Here is a 22,481-nt window from a genome sequence, read left to right as displayed (position 1 = left end):
TATTTTCCTCTATTCCTATTGCTTCAATAAGAGCAAAAGTTATTTCTGTACCATAAACCATTTCAGGGAAATCAGGGAATCAGGAACCAAGGGTCACATTTCTTCAGCCAGATCACAGTATAGAGCAGAGACCTCATATGATCCAAAATCCACTGAAAATCATTTCAAAATTGACACAACACAGTTTTTTCAACTTGCTTACGTAACGTCACTAGACGTCCTGTAGTGTAGGGAGCTAGAAACCTTTTTAAAAGGTCAAGTATTTTAGAAGACTGCAGTAATGTCTGCATTTTTTTCCAAGGCATACGGCAAAATACGAAACAAATAAAACACAGTGTATTTGTCTACGTGAATTTAGGAACGACCTTACCATGTGTGGTTTGGCTACGGTCCCACCTGTGGTGAGAAGAATGCTGGGGTGTGGTCTCCCCCTGAGCAGCTCAAGACCCCACCACCTGAGCCTGAAACACCAGGTTTGCATCCGCAGCTGGTGCCAGACTGTGCTCGGAGGTGACGCAGAAAAGTGGCAAAGCTGCTCCTATGGCTCTCGGTTCCCCATAGGGAAACAGGTCTACCCTCCTCCTGTAACCACTTGAAACAAACAGCCACTAACGTGTGAGAATGAGGTACTTTTAATTTTACTCTTGGCTTAAAATGAACTGTTTACAGGTGCGATTTCTTCCTGTGTTTTTGCCAAGGCAGATGTCTTTCTGTGTCGTATGAAGTCACAGGAGGTGCAGAGGAAACGGTGGACCACCTGTAGGATTCCACAATAACCCTGGGTGAGAATACACAGCCGATTCATTTATAGCTTTTCTAACCATTAACGGTATGGTTGCATCAATTAGCAGTATAATAATAGTAATAGTGAACCCCTACCTTTAGCCTTACCTGTCATCAATTTATTTAATCAATTTTAAGGGCATTTTAGGGGAAAATGAGCAGTCATTGGGTATTTTCATAAAGGAAAAAAAAGTACCTAACTAAAATGTTCACTTTTCTATAGTTTTGCCATCATGTCTGCTATCTGTAAAACGGTACCAAAATCTAACCTCTTTTATGACTAATCTTTTTCTGGACAGTACTCAAATCACAAACTTTTTAATTTGCTGCTTCTTTTCTGATTTGAATTTGATTATTTTTATGTAACAAAATTACATTAAATAGCACTTTAAGTGACTATATATATAATTATAGACATATAATATACAACAATTATAGATATATAATAATTTATTTAAAAGTTGTAATCATTTTTAAATCTTTTCTGCTGTACATGAATAACTTATTTAAGCATTTATTTTTAAAGTTGTTAAACTGCATTAATAACCTTTAAAAAATCATGTTCTAATAATGTAAAAGAAACTGTCCCCCAAATTTAGAAACCTTAAATATTTAGCAAGAAAATTTTTATTTAATTGTCATTTTTCACTAATATCAGCTGCTATTTAGTGTTAACCAAGAAAGTGGAGGTCTAGTTTGAAACACAAACACTATTGCCAGAACTGTTTATTTAAATATAAAGACGGACTTCCCTGGTGGTTAAGACGCTGAGCTTCCAATGCAGGGGGCGTGAGTTCAATCCCTGGTTGGGGAACTAAGATCTTGCATGCCATGCAGCAGGGCAAGAAAAATAAATAAATAAGATAAAACAAAATAAAATAAAATGAAAAATGAATGAATAAATAAATAAAAATAAAAATAGAGGAGAAAACAGGAATCTCTTTTCCACTGTGATCTGTCTCAGTAACAATCTGATGGCGGAGGTCATGCAGAAGACGTGACTGCCAGCTGATCGTGAGCTGGACCTGGGTAACTGGAGGTTCCTCACCCCCTCCCCTCTGTCCCCAATCACTGGAACACAGGCTCTGCCCACAGTTCCCACCCCAGGAGCCGTTCCAAGGATGCAGCCTTGAGAGAGTAACGCGGTGTTGAGACCACCTGGACTGAATACGCCGTGAGTCCAGATGAGGCTTCTGTATAAACTAAGACTCTGGCGGGTGGGTGTGGTGAGCTACTCGTCCTGTGGCGCCCGAGTCAGTCCCCTTATTCATTACACCTGCTGCCTGCCCACCCAGAGGGTCTGCCTCGCTCTTTGGTCTCTCCCAGCCCTCCGCACACGGGGGCCAGTTTCAGGTCTCACCCAGGGAACTTCTCAGGAGGTTTGTGAACCAACACAATTACACATGAAACAGTGGTGGTTTTCATACAACTTAACTATCGTGTATTATAAACCCCAGACCCTGAAAGTATAAGAAAGTAAGCACTGAATTTCTGGATCTTTAAGATTTTTGCAAAAGAGCACTGAATACAGAACCCCATATCACGATGTTCATTAGCAGAGTCACCATAAAAGACGGTAAACTTCCAGAGGACATTTCATCACGGGGGCCTGCTCATTTACCGCACTGTCACAAGACTGCAGGATTCAGATCTGTGAAGTTTTATTATAATGACCATCAACGCCTTGATCCCACACTACTCTACTATACAATGATATGGGAATGTTCCAGCAATTGGAACGCATGATTTGATTTCAAACTATGCTCTCAGAGGCCTCATTTCTGCTTCGGATCTTACAGGCGTAGATACCACCCCCATGGCAACTGGCTGAGGATGCCGTCAAGATGAAAATTTAGAAACCGCTTAAGGAAATATACAAACCACTCAATAGCCAGTGGAGATAATTCCTGGTTTGGGTCTTGTATGTGTTGTTATTACTGTTTTTATATAGTTTAAAGAATAAAATATCCACAAATAGCAGTTGTTACTATCCTTCTTAAGCAACTTTAATCTATGTTATAGATTATAAATCTGTCTTCCTTCAGTAATTTAGATTCTCCAGAGTTGAATGCTGAACACGATAGGATTACATGTAGGAAGAAGAAAGTTTATGTGAGAAGTTGTCATTTCAACTGCATGTAGGATAATTAAAAATTATAGTTTTCTTAATTCACATGATTAAACTTCAGGCTACAAAATATATCTCAGAGCACTTGTGTCTTCTCGAGAGGTGTTTTCCAAATGGTTGTTCTTAACATTATATATTTATTACAAAATCAGGTTAGGAAGTTTCCTTTCAACACATGTTCTTCCAGAAAAGAAGAAGAAAGCTATAAATTTCCCTCTGCTCCACTGTTACGTACAGTGAAGGAACCAATCCTCTGAGTTTTAAGGGCACTTTACGATGTTTCTTCTTTCTTAGGATTCTCATGTTTACAGAGTTTGAGTTTAAACAAAAAGAGTAAGGGAAAATCCTTTTTCTAGCTTTGAAACCTTGACTTGGGCCTGCTAACTTCTGTGGCAACGTTTGCCAAAAATCCAGCAGCCTACTGTTGACATTTTCCTAGGCGTTATAGACCAGGAGGTGCAAGAACATGTACGACATGGAAACCCTTACTAATGTTCTTTTTTTTCTTTTTTTTTTTTTTTTTTTTTTTTTGCTGTACGCAGGCCTCTCACTGCTGTGGCCTCTCCCGTTGCGGAGCACAGGCTCCGGACACACAGGCTCAGCGGCCGTGGCTCACGGGCCCAGCCGCTCCGCGGCATGTGTGATCTTCCCGGACTGGGGCATGAACCCGCGTCCCCTGCATCGGCAGGCGGACTCTCAACCACTGCGCCACCAGGGAAGCCCTGTTTTGTTTTTAAATATAGCTCAAACTTGATGGTAAAAAGCAACACCGTTCTTATAAAATAAACGAGAGCTTAAATGCAGAAGTCAGATACTTAAGAAAGACTGTCTAAGGAATTGGGAAGGAAGCCAAGTTCCATGATGACACGCGCACTAAAACCCTGGGAAAAAATAAAATAAAATGCTGTAGCATCAGCTACTAGTATCCACCTGGGCTCTGAGCTCTGTGTTAACCGTGACTTTGCACACCTGAGCAGAAGGGCCGTGGGCCCGCCCACGCGCCCCGTGTCCCCCAGTTTCATGAGCCCCCTTCTGCGGCCTGCAGAGCGACGGCACTGCCCCGCCGCCAACACCAGCCTCACCAGGTGCGTCAGGGCAGGCGCGGGAAGAGGGAGGCTGCAACCGACTGTGGAGAGCAGGGAGGGGTTAGGATACACTGGCACAAAAAATGAGAACTGTTAGGGGAGAGATGAGAAGCCGGGCAAAGGGCCCCTGTGCAGGCGTTCAGGTGAAAACCGCCTAGAGAGAAGGAGGGATGCTGGCCTGGCTGGGGTGTGGGTGCCTGAGACAGAAAACAGGGAAGAGAGCAGGTGATGAAGGGCCTTGGATGTCAGTGGGGCTGACATTTGAGCAGGAGCTCCCGGTGAGACGTGTGTGTCCCCAGGAGGGTCCCAGCTGTCCACGGTGACCTCATGCTGAGATGCTACCTAGAGGGACTTCCCACCACCAGAACCTGCTTACAGCCTGGAGGCCTCAGAGACCTGGTTCCATCAGCGGGAAGCAGTGTCCCTGTGGCTGGTACCATCTCTCCCCGAGGCTGAGCTCCACTGAAATCACGAGTGGGCCGGGTGAGCCCGGGCCTGAAGAGGAATTTGTGTCACCCCCCTGCTGCAGAACCTCAGACCAACCTCGGAAGCAACCACTGTCTCTCTCCTGAGCTATTTATCTCGCTCACTTCAGAGCCCATCTGATGAACAATCTTCCTCCAAGTATGTTTTACGATTGCAAACAGCGAACCTCAACCCTAACAGGTTTAGGAATCACACAGTATCCCTCTAAGATGACTCCACACCTGTATGAACTGATCCGTTATGTGGCCATGCCACAGTTTTTCTCGTGGAGGGAAGTTTACAGCTGCAGCCAAATGTAGTCCTGCTCTGTCATAAGTGAAAGAGTGAACAGGAGTTTCCAACAGAGGGGCAAAAAGATCCAAGCTGTACTTTGGGAGAAATAATGTATTGATAAAGCGTTAGATGCTGTAGGCACAGAAGAGCCTAGAAACATGGAAGCCATCCATCCACAAGACTAGCCCAGGTGGAAGGGGGGGATCCCAGCCAAGGATGAGAGACGACCTTGCGGGACCTTGCAGGTGAGCTGGTGGAGACAGTGAGGGCGAACAGGGGCCCACACACTTCAGTAAATATTGCCCTGAAACTCTGAGAGCCTTAGGAAAATCTCTGCACAGCTGGAAGCTGAAGACTGTCCTAAGCTCTGCAGAAACGGCTATACTGATATTGTGACATCAGTACTGCTAAACCCCTGTAAAAATTAAACTGTACAAGTGTCATCATACCGTCAAGGAGAAAGTTCTTTAAATTCATAGGTTAATTCAAATGTAAAAAAAGTTAAACCCAAGAACTACAATAAAAAAAGGTTTTTAGGGCTTCCCTGGTGGCGCAGTGGTTGGGAGTCCACCTGCCGACGCAGGGGACGCGGGTTCGTGCCCCGGTCCGGGAAGATCCCACATGCCGCGGAGTGGCTGGGCCCGTGAGCCATGGCCGCTGAGCCTGCGCATCTGGAGCCTGTGCTCCACAACGGGAGAGGCCACAACAGTGAGAGGCCCGCGTACCGCAAAAAAAAAAAAGTTTTTATTCAACCACAAATACAAATCAGAAACACTGCAGTCTAATCCAACAACAAAAAAGTGAAAATTAGTTATTCAAGTTCAACAATTAAGAACAAATGGGTTTTAATTACACATAAGACCACCTGTACCTAGAACTACCTACTACTTACAAGGATTACTGCTCACAAAGAACTTATTTTTGGAGTCCAAGGTGAGAGCTATGGAGTCAGGAAACTTGAGAGCCATTCAGGGCACACAAACAGGCAGACCAATTAGAAGTCAGCGAATAGCTTTCAGCTCAGAAAATGATTATGTGAACAGGAACATACATGTCCCAGAGCCCCATGGTCGTCAGCTTCGCCCTAGATGACATTTGTTGCTTTACTCTTCTTCTGATCTGGGTAGCAGGTGAGGGAGCCACACCCGAGGCCAGCGTGAGCAGGGGACCAGCAGGAGAAGTGCCTTTGTCACCTGCGACCTTGGTGACCCGGCCTCCCAAACCACAAGTCAGACCAGCAGCACGTGTAAATAAAGAGGCCCTCAGTCAAAGAATAAACACAAGGCTTTCGGCAGCAAAGGCCAGCTGGCTTTCGGCTACTCAGCAAACAAAGCAGGTCTGAAACTGGATTTCCAGATCCCACCGCCTGACCTACAAGCTGTGGCAGTTCTCAATGATATTCAAAACTGGATGCATGGCAAAGGTTCAAAATGCATCCCCCCCCCCCCCGCAAATACTTCCTATTCGCGAGATGTCTTCTCCTATCTTTGACTATTAATTTGCTATCCGAATTAAACATGTCATTCCCCACTGGCAATTTTCCCATGTTTTAAATTCTTTTACTTAGGCAAATATGTGAAATAAAAAACTAACTGAAAGCATTCAAGTCTGAAACCAACGATTTTCAGCGACAACACTAGCAAGCCAAGCAGGCCTGTGTGACCAACAAGAAATTCTGAGGATAACGTGATCAACGTGATGATCTACCTACAACCATGACTTTCCCTGGGGGTGACTTTCAAATGTCACAGCTTCCAAACCAGCAGCGCCTCAGTCAGACCAGCATGGAGTGGGCCCTTGATTCACATAGTTTCAGGAAGTCCAACAGTCCTTTAAAACAATACAGCGTTTAACACCTGAACTCCAAGAAATTATGTTTCATGTCAAAGAAACATTTTGCAGGTCATACGAAGGTAGTGCTTGTTGATACGATGTTCCAGAAAAGCTGTGCCTCAGGGAATGTTCATTGAGGTGAATGTGACTGCCCAGGGACTTGGGGGAGAAGCGCAGGTGTCACCAGGACGGTCCTACTGGAAGACTATAACTTCACCCTACACTGTACGCTACAGAAGGCCTAGAAATATCCCCGTATTCTAAAACTGCTCTTAAGCAGATGCTAATACCATGTGTCCAGGCAACTAGCAAGCCCATGTTTCAGACGCTTGAGAAGATCCTGCCTAGAAAGCCCCGCGTAAATATTCTGAAAGTCATGGAGTAAGCTGGTGATAGAAGAGTCAAAATGAGCTGTGATTAAGGGACCATCAAATTACTATTTCAGGAGCTAGAGCTAGTAAGCATTTAACCAGATTCAGGAAGCTAACGGCCTGCAATGTTTTATCTATCTGGGGACACAATTAGATTAAGTTGTTGCATTTCTGGTCCTCCTCCTTCTTTTATTCCTGCTAAATAATGGGCTTTTCCTTATGCTAAGAGTAAAAAACCCACAGAATTATCTGGAACATGCAACACATACCAGAATAACTATAAAATATAGAAATTATTAAATCTTAAGTCACTCCATATTCTCTTCAGTATGGCAGCTAATTAATTTTGCTCTTTTGTTACAAAACTCTAAAAGCAGAGAATTCGTGTTCAGTGAAATAGTTCATACTGAATAACGTCAATGAAATTCTAGATGGAGAAGTCTCCAAACAGCAGTAGACAACAAAAGTATTTTAAAAGGAAGACATGCTCTAACCTATCTTAAATATGACGCAATTTCATTTTTTAAAAAAATCAACGGTGTTCCATCAATCTTTGATATTCAACCTGGGAAATGTAGAAAAATAAGCGATCTACCATGGACAGAACTTGGCAGGCTGCGTCAGCACCCATTCAACAGTGATCACACTTCCAGGAGTAGGTGTTGACTGTATACAATAAAAATTTCTGGATTTCTAGTCTAAAATTGTAGGACATAATTCCTTTTCCACTTTCTTGACCTTGAAAATAAATCCACAACTGTAGCAGGGGGAATGCAGGCACAATGGTGCAGAGTGGTTCCCAAAGATGCTATAGGTGTCCTCAGAAGCCCAGTCACAGCCACATAAGGACACATTACTCCTCCTTTTCACAGCACTCCTGCCCACCGAAGATATATTCAGAACTGCACTGTGATATCGAAAAAATTCACTACTAAGTAAAAATGCTGGTACTATGCATGGTCACATATACTATGCCTGTCTGGATAAAACGCTGTTCTACTGGAAGTCTTCTATTGTAGCTTCAAGATGAAATGGTCAAACTATAGTAATATCACTGTAACTCTGTATAAGAGACACTCCCTCCATAATCGTAATAAAAATGCCAAGTCTTTATCAATTTATTGGTCTAGCAGACAAGAACCAAAAAGATGGTAATTGTGACCATTTAAAAGGACCCAACATAACATTTCAAATGAAAAAAAAAACTAATTTCAGTTGCTTGCAATTACTCATTGAAAGTGGTCAACTGTTAATAAATAAGAAACAGACAAATAAACATGATCTTTAGAGCTAATAGTCTCACTAATCTTTTCTTTTTCTTTTGCCATACGCAGGCCTCTGACTGTCGTGGCCTCTCTCGTTGCGGAGCACAGGCTCCGGACGCGCAGGCTCAGCGGCCACGGCTCACGGGCCCAGCCGCTCCGCGGCATGTGGGATCTTCCCGGACCGGGGCACAAACCCGTGTCCCCTGCATCGGCAGGCGGACTCTCAACCACTGCGCCACCAGGGAAGCCCAGTCTCACTGATCTTAAGCAGGTTAATTAAGCTTGTTGAAACTAAGTCTTCCCCATTTGTAAAACATATATCAATAATGTCTACTTCTCAGGTTGGTAAAAAAATAATGATAAAAATGGGCAAAGGACTTGAATAGACATTTCTCCAGGTGACATACAAATGGCCAATGGGTACACGAAGAGATGCTCAACATCACTAATCATGGGGGAAATGCAAATCAAAACTACAGTGAGAGGGGCTTCCCTGGTGGCGCAGTGGTTGAGAGTCCGCCTGCCGATGCAGGAGACACGGGTTCGTGCCCCGGTCCGGGAGGATCCCACATGCCACGGAGCGGCTGGGCCCGTGAGCCATGGCCGCTGAGCCTGCGCGTCTGGAGCCTGTGCTCCGCAACGGGAGAGGCCACAACAGTGAGAGGCCCGTGTACCGCAAAAAAAAAAGAAAAAACACTACAGTGAGATACCACCTCATACCTGTTGGGATGACCATCATCAAAAACCAGAAACAAGTGTTGTTAAGGATGTGGAGAAACTGGAACCCTTGTGCACTGTTGGTGGGGAAGTAAACTGGTGCAGTCACTACGGAGAACAATATGGAGGTTCCTAAAAAATTTTTAAATAGAACTACCGTATGAGCCAGCAATCCCCATTCTGAGTATATATCCAAAGAATTGAAAGCAGGATCCTGAAGACATATTTGCACACCTGTGTTCGTGGCAGTCTATTTCTACAGCCAAGAGGTGAAAGCAATCCAAGTGTCCATCCATGGATGAATGGATAAACAAATGTGTGTGGTGTATACACACAGCGGAATATCATTCAGCTTTAAAAAGGAAGAAAATCCTGCCATTTGCAACAACATGGATAAACTCTGAGGGCATTATGCTCAGTAAAATAGCCAATCACAAAAAGACAAATCCGTACGATTCTACTTACATGAGACGCCTGAAGTCGTCAAATTAATAAAAGCAGAAAGTAGACGGGTGATGGCCAACGGCTGCGGGAGGGGAACAGTTGTTTACCAGGTGCAGTTTCAATGTTGCGACATGAAAATGCTCTGGAGATGGTTGTACAACAACGTGGATACACTTAATGCTACTATACTATACACTGAAAAATGGAAAATATGGTAAATGCTATATTATGTGTTTTTTACTACAATTAAAAATATTTTTTAAAGATTCTACTAAATGTAATTATATACTTAATATGTCTGGCACCTAATAGACACCGAAAAATAGTAATTATAGGCCAAGAAGCATCATACCGCAGTGCGAGATCCAAAATGTCGGGACTGGGGAAGCCCTGACTGGTCCTTGTCAGCCCAGTGACCCAGGAGGGAAAAAGGTCGAGGTCAAGGCAAACAGCTCACTGGAAATAATAAGAATCCCTTCAGTGGGCACAGGGAGTATTTCCAAGAAATACTGAGATGGTTGAAACAGGCCCAGTAGTGACCTGTATCTTCCTCCCTGTACCCGCCTGGCCTCCTTCCTCCCAGCATCCCTCCCGCCCCTGTGATAAGCTGACATCCCGGCTGCCCTTGGAGAAGGGAAGGGAGCCATGTCCCTCACTCTTGGCCTGTGGGACAGTCCCACCTGGCCACCTGCGGTCCTTTCCAGCACAAGCTGTGTGTCCTCCACTCTATCAAGTCCCTCCTGCTGGACAGAAAGTGGCCACTGATGGAGACCCAAGAGGATGACTGAATCCCAGGCCTGGACCACCCGCTTCCTGAGGGCCGGTTACACGGTGGGGAGGTGAAATCCTATCTGTACCCAGGCACTCAGATTCAGTCCCCTTAGGCAGGAACTCAACACATCGCTACCTGAAATACCAGCAATTGTAAGTGAGGCAGAAGTGACGGAAATGAATATATCTGGATGCGCCGTGAACTGTCTGGACTCAGACGCACATCTATGAATTGAAGTGCAGTAGTCACATAAGAGAGGGGGGACACTGGGTTTGATATTACCTAGTGGGCAGCAAAAAATCTCCAAAGGCTTTAGAGCAACAGTGTTCTGTGGTCGAAGAGAAACTGCAGAAGAAGTAGATGGATTGGCAGAGGGGATGCAGGGATGCACAGCATGACAGTCCACGGTCAAGTGGACGTGGTCACAGTGGCCCAGCACGTCCACCGGGGCACACTGTGGACTGACGGGTGAAGGCAGTTCAGGATTTGACACGTGACATTTTATAACAATTAAATATTCATTCAAATTACAAAACTGGGTGGTGGGTGGCCAGAAAGGGAAATGGTCCCTAGAAAGCACACAGATCTGAAAGGCTTTCCCTGCGACCGGGCAGGTGGCAGGTGAATCTCACATAGGGCTCCTTCATGGTCAGTGTTCTCTAATCTTTACTCCCAGCTGGTCACTGTGCAGATGCCCATGAACTGCAGGGGTGTGGGGTGGAGAGAGCCCAGTCTACTGTGGTATAGAGTTCACAGCCCAACAGGGCAGGGAAATCTGTAAGCTAACAGAAGTAGAAAGAGCTGAAAAGACTAACGGATGTTCATAGATGGAAAGACGCAAGTAAATACTCCAGGAGCGTATGGGACTTGGATAGTGAATGTAGAAGATTCACAGATTGCTTAAAAAATAAATACAGAGAATAAAATAATTCTGGCCCAGATCATGAAAACTCAAGTTGTATAAGGACAGAAAATGTTACTCTGAGTCAGAGGCCTGAGATCTAAAAGCAGTCTTACATGGAAGCAACCTAAATGTCCATCGACAGATATATGGATAAAGAAGATGTGGTGCATATATACAATGGAATATTACTGAGCCATAAAAAAGAATGAAATAATGCCATTTGCAGCAACATGGATGGACCTGGAGATTATCATACTAAGTGAAGTAATTCAGAGAAAGACCAATATCATATGATATCACATGTGTGGAATCGAAAACATGACACAAATGAACTTATCTACAAAGCAGAAACAGACTCACAGACACAGAGAACAGACTTATGGTTGCCAATGGGGAGGGGGTGGGGAAGGGGCCGAGTGGGAGTTTGGGATTAGCAGATGTAAGCTAATACACATATTCAAAAGGATGGATCAACAACAAGGTCATACTGTATAGCACAGAGAACTATATCCAATATCCTGTGATAAACCATAATATAAAAAGAATATGAAAAAAAGAATGTATATATAACTGAATCACTTTGCTGTACAGCATAAATTAACATTGTAGATCAACTATACTACAATAGAAAAATAAAATAAAATAAAACCAGTCTTACTGTAAGAGCAGGAAAATAAATGCTTTATAGCAGTGCTTGCTATTCCTTTTGTATATCTAGCTAAAAGTTTATAAAAGTATATCTAGCATAGAAACCCCAACAAGCTAACTTCCCGTAAGAACCAGGAGAGCACACAGAGACCACACACGTAACAGCAAACGAGATCACGTTCTCAATTCATGAGATGCGGAAAACTTAACCAGAAAAAAAAACACTGATCCGTGTCTTAACATTTTAGGACTGTCTGCTTTCTAACTAACATATAAAAATAATATCTATGATACAATATACCAACACCTTGGTTTTCTAATTATTTCATCTTTTACCTATTTGAAGAGGCACACACACAGGTAAACCATATATACAACACACATACATTTATGCACAGACCTCTATGTACACACGTATACACATACAGAACATGGATTCACACACACATACAGAGTAACTTATTTCTCAATCCTCTTAGATACACTTTCCTAATAATTCACGAGAAGTTATGAGAGCTGGAGAGTTAAAGTGTTACCCACGCCCCTAACTTCTATCTGTCAGAACGAAGCCAGGGCAAATCGACTCAATTTTGTACTCGGTTCAGGCCTCCTGATGGGGTCTGACTATGCAGTGTCAGCTCCACCCAGGAGCCCCTCTGCAGAAACGGTAGATCCCTGGGCATCGTCTGACCTGCTTCCTCACGTGATGCTGACTTAACTAAACCCACCCTACACCCTGACACCGTGGTGAGTGGGGGGGGGGGCAGGGCGGGGGGAATAGTGATAAGAAACAGGGATGTGGAGACTGTATAAAACCAGTGCTTAAACAGGGCCAGGGCTTAACCAGGGCCATGGCTTAACCAGGACCCTGATGACCAGGAGAGGTCAGGATGCTGCATAAGGATGGCCCCTTGCTGCTGAGGCCACTCACTGGCCCATGGCCTTTAAAGCCTGTTGCTTCCTTTAGGAGGTCAACCGCCCGTCTCTCTAGTAACCCCCTGATTTCAACAATATGAACAACAGTCCAAGATAAAAAAACATCTCATGCTATAGTCTCACCAGCTCTGATCTGCAAATACGGACACTGTCTACAAAGGCTGCTATGGATTTGGACTTTTTTTTTTTTTTTGCGGTACACGGGCCTCTCACTGTTGTGGCCTCTCCCACGCACAGGCTCAGCGGCCATGGCTCACGGGCACAGCCGCTCCGCGGCATGTGGGATCTTCCCGGACCGGGACACGAAACCGTGTCCCCTGCATCGGCAGGAGGACTCTCAACCACTGCGCCACCAGGGAAGCCCACGGATTTGGAATTTTAAACACACTGTGGCCCACTGTCATCAAAAGATTAAAAGACAGAGAGAAAAACAATCGTGAAAATGCAAGGAATTAACTGTGAAGAATTCCCAAGAAGACCCCATGTTCTCAACTGTGATAAAACATAATAGTGTCACATTTTAAAATGTGGTTTCATAGTGAGAAGCACTAAAAATATACTTTTAAACAAATCAGAATTGGATATCCACTACTGAGAAAGTATTCCTGAACAGAGAGAATAATGGTCTAATGTGTTAAATTTCCCCAAATTGTTATTAATTGTTTAATTTGATTTTTGGTGCATATTGTTGAAAAGCAAAGTAATACAAGTCTTGCCTACTATTAAAGTACCACAAAAGGGGTCCTTTCACAAGACATATGAATATGAACTCATCACACCATACACCTTAAATATATACAACTGTATTTGTCAATTATATCTCAGTAAAAAAAGAGCCTCAGTTTTGAGGGGACACCGGGTAGTCAGGACACACAGCCAGGGCCCTTTGTAAACCTAAGAAACTCACTGAGAGGGGTCTTTTAAAGATTTCCATTGTCTGAACTGTAATGCCTTTTATTTTTTTAACATCTTTATTGGAGTATAATTGCTTTACATTGTTGTGTCAGTTTCTGCCGTATAACAAAGTGAATCAGCTATATGTATACATATATCCCTATATCCCCTCCCTCTTGTGCCTCCCTCCCACCCTCCCTATCCCACCCCTCTAGGTGGTCACAAAGCACCCAGCTGATCTCCCTGTGCTATGCAGCTGCTTCCCAGTAGCTATCTATTTTACATTTGGTAGTATATGTAAGTCCATGCTACTCTCTCACTTCGTCCCAGCTTACCCTTCCCCCTCCCCGTGTCCTCAAGTCCATTCTCTACATCTGTGTCTTTCTTCCTGTCCTGCCCCTAGGTTCGTCAGAACCTTTTAAATTTTTTTTTAGATTCCATATATATATATATGTTAGCATACAAGGTGAAGTAAGTCAGAAAGAGAAAAAGAAATACTGTATGTAATGCCTTTTAAATCAAGAGTAGTTTCCTTGGAATAGGCACAGAAACCATCCTATTTACTTTCTAACAGCTGTGTCCCAGTTAACAGATGACGGGGTTGGGGGGTGCTTTATTCCTCAGCAGCCACTAAGGACGCAGAAACATCCCCCCCACATCAGCCTTCTCTCTCAAATAATCTGTTCGCTCGAACCCCAACTCAAACGAAAAGGGAAAGAAAAAAGAAGTTCATAAGAGTTTGAGATTAGCAGATGTAAACTATTATAGAGAGAATACATAAACAACAAGGTCCTCCTGTAGAGCACAGGGAACTCCTGATATACTCAATATTCTGTGATAAACAATGAAAAAGAATAAGACCATATATACATACACACACACACGTATAACTGAATCAATTTGCTGCACAGCAGAAATTAGCACAATATACTTCAATAAAATTTTAAAAACAAGAAGTCCGTAAGTGTTTACTTACTATTCAGTATACCCAAATCAGGCATTTTTAAAAGACCAACTTATAATTTGAGTGCCTCTGAGACACCTCGACCTATATTTTACATTTTCACAACACTTCACATGTCCCTTAATTTACGTTAAGGTTGCATTTTTAAAGTTAAATTGTAAAACTTTACTACCTACTGCTTCCGATACATCTAAAGAGTATTAAAAATTACTCAAGGAACAAATGTAATTGAAGTTGATTTCAGGTTTTGCAACACAAATGGTAACCACTTCTTAAAACAGTGTTCAAAACGAGCCCCCGGTTTTTAATTTGTTTTTTGAGGTGACGGAGTTGTGGTTATGATATTTTTTGGACTCTACTTTTTTTTTAATTTTATTTTTGGCTCTGTTGGGTCTTCATTGCTGCGCACGGGCTTTCTCTAGTTGCGGTTCACGGGCTCTAGAGCACAGGCTCAGTAGTTGTGGCGCACGGGCTTAGTTGCTACGCGGCATGTGGGATCTTCCCGGACCACGGCTCGAACCTGTGTCCCCTGCATTGGCAGGCAGATTCTTAACCACTGCACCACCAGGGAAGCCCCTTAAGACTCTACTTCTGTAGAGCAGTTTTAGGTTCACAGAAGAACTGAGAGGAAGGTACCGAGATTTCTCATATACACACTGCCCACACGTGCATGAATTTCCCTTGTCACCCTCCCCACCGGTTGGGACATTTGTTACAATGTTACAATTGATCCCACTACAGGACACATCATAGTCACCCAAAGTCCATGGTTTACCTTAGGGCTCACCCTTGGGCTTGGACAAATGTACAGTGACATGTATCTACCATCTTACTATCATACAGACTATTTTCACTGCCCAAAATATCCTCTGTGGTGCATGTATCTTTTCAAATTATAGTTTTCTCCAGATATATGCCCAGGAGCGGGATCGCTGGATTATATGATAATTCTACTTTTAGTTTTTTAAGGAACCTCCATACTGTACACATCTGAAGAAAACGAAAACACTAATTCCAAAAGATACACACACCCAAATGTTCACAGCAGCATTATTTACAATAGCCAAGACATGGAAGCAACCTAAATGTCAATGGACAGAGAACTGGATAGAGAAGTTGTGGTACATATATACAAATGGAATACTACTCAGCCATAAAAAAAGAAGGAAATAATGCCAATTGCAGCAACATGGATGGACCTAGAGATTATCATACTGAGTGAACTAAGTCAGACAGAAAAAGACAAGTATCATATGATATCACGTATATGTGGAATCTAAAAAAAATGATACAAATGAACTTATTTACAAATCATAAACAGACTCACTCACAGACATAGAAAACAAACTTATGGTTACCGAAGGGGAAAGGTTGGTGGAAGGGATAAATTAGGAGTTTGGGATTAAAATATACATACCACTATATATAAAATAGATAATCAACAAGGACCTACTATATAGCACAGTGAACTATACTCAGTAACTTGTGTGTGTGTGTGTGTATGTGTGTGTGTGTATATATATATATATATACATACATACATATATCTTGTATATATATATAACTGAATCACTTTATTGTAGACCTGAAACTAACACAACATTGTAAATCAACTATATTTCTGAAAAAAAATTTTTTTAAAGTATCTTTGATTAAAAAAAAAGATTTCTCTGTGATCCACCTATTCATCCCTACATCTTCCCCCTATCCACCACTCCCAGATATTTTTATTGAAAAAGAAATGTAACCCAGAAGCATTGGAATTTCAATTTAAGGACAGAATTCTGATTTGATTATATGAGTTATTTAAAATTAGCATGACCAACACTGCCACTTTTGCTAGATTTTATTGTACTGCTGCCAACATACAGTATCCCTCTATCATTCCTAATTAGTATATGTCTTCCAGTGAAATCAATAATATAAAAGGTTGATGGTGGTATTATATCATTCACTGCCGATTAATTTATTGGTTTCCAAATTCCATACTCATTTATTACATGATAAAGAGTATAGTTTAATTGACTTATAAATCATAAATGTTTGAAATATATAAACCATGTGATTCATGGTTTCCTTATAATGATACTGATATCCAATTCTCCTAATAGACTGGTGTATATATTCATGTTTGCAAAAACGGGGTGAGGGGGTCTCTACCCTGTACCTGGTGAAGGTCGTAGTATTCCCACAATTCCCCAACTGAGGAGTCTTGGGTTCTGGATTTTATCACCACTCAACAGAACTAAAAAAGTAGAAAATGCCATGCAACCAGAGTATCTACTTAACATACCCTGAGGTTGAGAGTTGTTTCTCTGCTTTATTTCAACATCTCATCATTATACCCTGAATAGGCTGGCTCAATCTACCACACTTATTTTAAAATGTGTTGACCTCCTTCTATCTTCAAATTAAACTTTTATTTTTCCTAAAACATGGAGACTAGAATCTCTACAGGAATTTTATACCAATAACCAAATATAATATATCCTTTTGATTTTCAAAAGGATACAAGTGCTCTGTGTCTATACATCATTTTGTACACTTTAAAAAGGCCACAAAAGTTTATTCAAAGAGCGTTGCTAGTACAGGGTATAGAGTGGTCACAATTACTTGAAGCTGCTCCTATGTTAATACTTACTCACTGTAAGCTTGCCTGTGGTTCTCTTATTTCTCTGTGATTTATCCTGAGGAAACTGGGAAGATGACTCATCCTTCACCACCGAGTCATCAATGATCCTGCTTCTTCTGTTGACCTACTCTCACATATTTCCTAACCATGGTCTTTATTTCTAAAGCTTTATTATATAAAACAATTTATATTATATAAAACCTACTTCAAGACTACATTTATTTTTAAAAATCATTCAATTAAAATAGAATGATTAATTGTATTTTCAACTATTATTCAAAATAGTTTTCAAATATTATTCGAAAGAAGATGTATTTCCAGCTTGCATTAAGGAGTGACTTCTAAAATAATGGTAACTGTGTAAAATAGCCACAAGACGGTAAGAATTCATTTCAGCAACAATTATGCTGAGAAATCTCAAAGCTTTTTTCTAAATGAAATTAATTATATTTTAATGGGAGAAAAGCACTCAACAGAAGTGCTTCAGTCAAACTGTTTCCAAAAGAAGAGGTTCAGATTTCCTTGTTTCTTTGCCTTTATAAAACTGAGTATGCAGCGCCATTATTTAAGATATCAGAGCTGAGGCAGAACATTTAAAGGTAGATCTCATGCAGTACAGACTTGTTTCAAGCAATGCCTCCTAACCATGTGTTCCCAATTTAAAATGAACCAACCCATAAACAACATTGTGAAAAAGACAGAAAGAAATTATCAAGCTAACAACTCCCCAAAACATAAAGAAAATATGTAAATTGCCAGTGGGGTGGGTGGTCTAAATAAGGATCCAGCGTGCATTCTGCATTGAGACCTCACACTGTCAGCACACCTTTTATCATGCTAACAATAAGCTACAGGTGGTTCAAAGGGGAACAATCACTTATCGCCTGCCTGCCCTCCAGAAGCCATCCACAAAATTTAACTTACTAAAACGGTAAGCCTAAAACCTTGCAGAAGTTTTTCAAATAAATCCTTATTACATTTGCATGTGTATTTGCTTGTACTTCAAACATGTCTGCCAAAAAAAAAACCTCAGTAAATCCTTTACTTAAATTTAACATATAATTTTGCTGGATTTTGCCCCTGAGATCACGTAAGAATAACTGCAAACACGATAGCAAAACAATGGTCTACTTGGTCTCCGTAGAAGCTGGCTGCAGGAATCCTGGAATATTTAATCCTTCCAGGCCACTCAGCTTCCTCAAGTCGTTTAAATCAAGCACATTTACAAACTGTCCGAGCATAGACTGGTTTGCTCTTCATAATTCAATAAAGTAATTTGAATGAAGTCAGAGAATACTAAGGTATTCGAGATTTAAAATGTTTTAGAGAAGGAAGCATGAAATCCATTTTCTAAATATTTTTAAAGTAGCCATTCAGCAACGAAATGTCATAATAGGAAGCATTATTCGAACAGTTACAAATGTTCAACCCAAATGAAGGCAGGATGAATAGAAATTTTCCCCTAGGTTTAGAAATATCTCATTCGCCTGCTGGCCTTTTGGATCGTATTCGACATCAGCATCAACTTGAATAAAACAGGAGTGTAAGGGGTTCGCCGGTACAAGAAATTGTACTCAGCAGTAAAATGTTGCTTAGGCTTCACTCACAGGCATGTAAGACAGAGCCCTGCTAAATGCGACCATCATCGTTTTCCAGCACCTATACGCAGGCCTATTATCAATGAGATGCTACGTCGAATTTTAAGTAAAAATGAGCGTTTCTTGCGGAATCCGGCTGCCAGAATCGGCTCCACGTTGGGCTTGGCTTGTCAGCCACTTCTTGTGAGGGGTATTGCGAGCGGCTGGGGGTGAAGGGCGCAGGATGAAACTAGCCCGAGCTTCCACTCACTTTCCCAATTTTCCAAATGAGGACGGAGTGTGATCTGCCCGAGGGAGCAGATCCGCCCCTGCGCACGAGGCGCTGCGGGCGGGTCCTGAGGGTCCTCAGGTGTGCGGAGCGCTGCTGGCGTCTGCCAACGCGACCACAGAGGCTTAAGTGGGGCGGGGGGAGGGGCAGCCCCACCGGGACCACCGCGCCCGGCCCCGCTGCTGCGCTGCGTCCGCGTGCGGTGGACACTGACCAGCAGGTGCACAGCGACCCGCGGTCGGGTCTCAGGTACAGGCTGCGTCTCGATAGACCTCATCGTCCCTGAGGAAGCTCCCAGGTAGGATGCGGGACTTGGGGGGGGGGGGAGGTCCCCAGCTTAACCCTATCACTGCCGCCCCGGCAGCCCACCCTCGCCGCACAGAGTCTGCAACATCGTGATCGAGTGCAGGTCCTCGCCGGGTGTGGAGGCTGACGCTCACCGGGGCCCCAGACACCCGCCGTCCCCGGGAGCGGGCGGGCGCCAACGAGCCCACACCTTCCCGCTCCCGCCCCCCAGGCCACCGGGTGCGCCGCCAGCCGCGGGATCGAGCCCACCTCAGCGCAACGCCTCGCCAGCCCCCTGGCCGTGCCCGCCAGCGCCAGGCCCCGTTCAAAGTTGGGCAGGTGGCACTTTGCGAACCTTTGGGGGCGGGGAGAGGACCGTGGGGACCTGGGGACACCCGGACCCCGGGTAGGCGACCCCCCAGCACGGCGCGGCCTCCAAGGCGCCCACTTCCTCCCCGCGCCCCAACCTGACCCCCACCCCGCCCCGGGCAGCGCGCTCGAGCGCGGGAAGGCGCCGACTTACGTCTCGGAATCGGTTCCACTGTCCGGCCTCCCGGTCGTACTGGGACACCGTGCTGAGCCATTGTTTGTCGTCCAGAAAATTGCCGCCGTCCGGCCGGCCCGCGGCCGCCGCCAGAGCCTGCGCGCACCAGGCGGCCGCGCACACGCACAGCACGGCCGGCGCCCGGAGCATCTGTGGACGGAGAAAGCGGGGCCGGTTCACACGAGGGCCCGGACCGCGCGTCTCGGCCGGGAGCTGGGTGGGGCGGGAGGAGGTCCGGCGCCAACCCCTTGGGCCGCCCGGCCCCGCCGGACGCACTGGACACGCTCCCGGAGCCGCTCCCGGTTCCCGTGGCCGCCGCCGGCCCCGCGCGCCCGTGCCCACCCGCGGCCGCCGCTCGGTCTGCGCGCCCCTCCGTCCTTCCCTCCCCCATCCACGCTCCTCTTCCCCGCCCCGCCTCCTCGGGACCCCTCCCCGACCCCTCTCCCGTCCCGCCTCCTCCGGGCCCACCTTCCTCCCCGGATCCGAGCTGCGGGCGCTCCGGATGCGGCTCGGCTGGAAGCGGAGGACGCGGCGCCCGCGCGGACCCGCATCCGCCTCCCGCCCCCTCCGCACCGGCTCCGGCGCGGCCGCCGACCGGCCTCGCTCCCGGGGGCGCGGGGCTCGGGGCGCGCTCGGCACCGGCTCGCAAGCTGCACCGGGGCTCGCGGTCTCCCAGCCGCTGCCCTCCGGCTCCGCGCTGTGCGGCCGGAGAGGGACGCGAGCTGAGGACGACTCGGTGCGTCACCGTCCGGCTCCTATGACTGCCCGCCCCGGGGGAAGCCGCCCGCGGGGCCTCAGGGATGCGCCGGAGCCCAGAAAATTTTAGCTACGTGTGCGTGAACTTCATGTTAAAGGGCGGAAGTTCTTTTCCTTTCCCTTCTTAAGGAGAGAATCTTCAGTACGTGGGGCGCGTGAGTCCGCCCCCATCCCTCACGTGCTGTACCTTATTCTCCTTTCATCAGAACGCCTTGGCTGCTGTAGTTTACGCTCTAGGACTTGAACCGAAAACTTAAAAGCCCAGTCTGTGTCTCCCTACTGCACCATGGAAGAGAGCTTTGAAACTCATTTTGCCTTCCAAATCTGCATTTATGACAAAATACTCGGCTCCCTCTGGCTTCTCCACATATTCTAAATAAACTGGAAGGAAATCAGTCATTGGCCCCCTGTGAGCAGAATCTGACGAAGACAGACTCTCCCACAGACTTAGATGATGTAGGCGAAGTGAACATTATATGCATATCAGGAGATCCACAGAGGCTAAAACACTGCGATCACGTTCTGTATCTCTGTGTGAATCGTTAGAGATTATTTCAGCCAGAAGTCCATCTCCCAAAGCTGTGACCTTTGAAAATGTCCTAGAGCTTCTGAAACTTGAGGAGCTATTTGAATAACAGCTGTACCTTCTCACGTTCTCCGTTTCAATCTCATGTAACATTTGTTTCAAACTATATTAAAATAGGAGTCAGACATGATTAACACTGCTATTTTTTAAATACAGGATTTAAAAATGTATAGTATGTAAAAATGAAAGAAAAAATCTATTTTTTAACTCAGAAAAATTTTTTTCCCACCATTTCCCCCTTTTCCACTCGAATGATAGCAAGGGGAGAAAAAAAAACAGAATCTACAATTGTAATTCAAAGATGCACCGATTGATGTCAACACGTTTCAGATAACTTCGAGAACACTGGTGTGTACTAATACTCCAAAGATGTGTGTTTGGGCCGCTACAGCTGGCCGTTACTTTAGAATGTTCTAATTCCTGCGTACCACATCATTAGATCATCCTTAGGTCAGCCCACTGCTATGGCCTCTTCCGGATGCCCTGTCCTTCAGCTGCCTGCATCCTAGCCTCACTGCTCTACTGCAAAATTAGAAGTACTTTACTCTCAATTCAATGAGAATATTTTAATATGTTTAAAAAACCTCATTCTTTTTAATTTAAATCTGATAGAAAAAAGTACAGAAAGTGTGCTTTAGATGAAACTTGATGCACAGCAGAAGTAATTATTAAATTAAAAATGACCTTCCAGGGCATTCCCTGGTGGTCCAGTGGTTAGGACTCCGCTTCCACTACAGAGGCCCTGGGTTCGAGCCCTGGTCAGGGATTCCCACAAGCCGCACCATGTGGCCAAAAACAAACAAAAACAAAAACAAAACTTCCAACCTCTAAGAAAGATGTGTGTTCTTTGCTACAGAATATTTGATTATTTGATGAGGGATAGTGCTACAAACTCCCCCTTCAGAATCCATAGGGATCTGGATTTTAGCATGGTGATCGCCATCTGAAGCTAACATCACCTTCAGATAGATAGATATAGATATAGGTATATTCTCCATTTACCCAAAATGCATGTATTTCACTGCTGAACCTCAGATGTTCACAGAATCTCTTCACATCTAGCTGTCACTGGCAACTTCCAAAAATGCAGCCCCACATGGACTGCTACCTACCAGTTGTAAAAATCTGTGGAAAAACTCACAGTGACAGTGGTACTTGTCTTGGGAGAAAAGCTTCCAACAGGGCATCAAACTCCAGATCTGACAGTGAGCAGGATTTACCAACAAAGTGCAAGTTGGAAATGGTGTGAGTCCAAAGAGGTAGAACGAGCCTGTCTGCAGAGAATGTATGCTGGCCTGGTGTGGCCCAG

At 44.4% G+C, this 22,481-nt stretch overlaps 1 protein-coding gene across 4 annotated transcripts in view; it reads right to left on the bottom strand.

The window, feature by feature from the left end:
• The window catches only part of SPOCK3 (SPARC (osteonectin), cwcv and kazal like domains proteoglycan 3), a gene marked incomplete at both ends in the record, with an annotated part of 431,148 nt that extends 411,168 nt beyond the window's left edge, over positions 1-19,980 (bottom strand). For 3 of the 4 annotated variants that reach the window (XM_082656104.1, XM_082656105.1, XM_082656106.1), the window contains one exon: positions 19,810-19,980. In XM_082656104.1, the coding sequence (XP_082512230.1) occupies positions 19,810-19,980 (171 nt within the window). The remainder of the gene's footprint in view (positions 1-19,809) is intronic. The other variant, XM_082656107.1, reaches the window with a different exon arrangement.
• Positions 19,981-22,481: the final 2,501 nt, after the last annotated feature.

This window comes from Grampus griseus (assembly GCF_964374135.1).
Source record: "Grampus griseus genome assembly, chromosome: 6".
NCBI classification, from domain to species: domain Eukaryota; kingdom Metazoa; phylum Chordata; class Mammalia; order Artiodactyla; family Delphinidae; genus Grampus; species Grampus griseus.
This window is presented reverse-complemented; position numbering and strand designations above follow the sequence as displayed.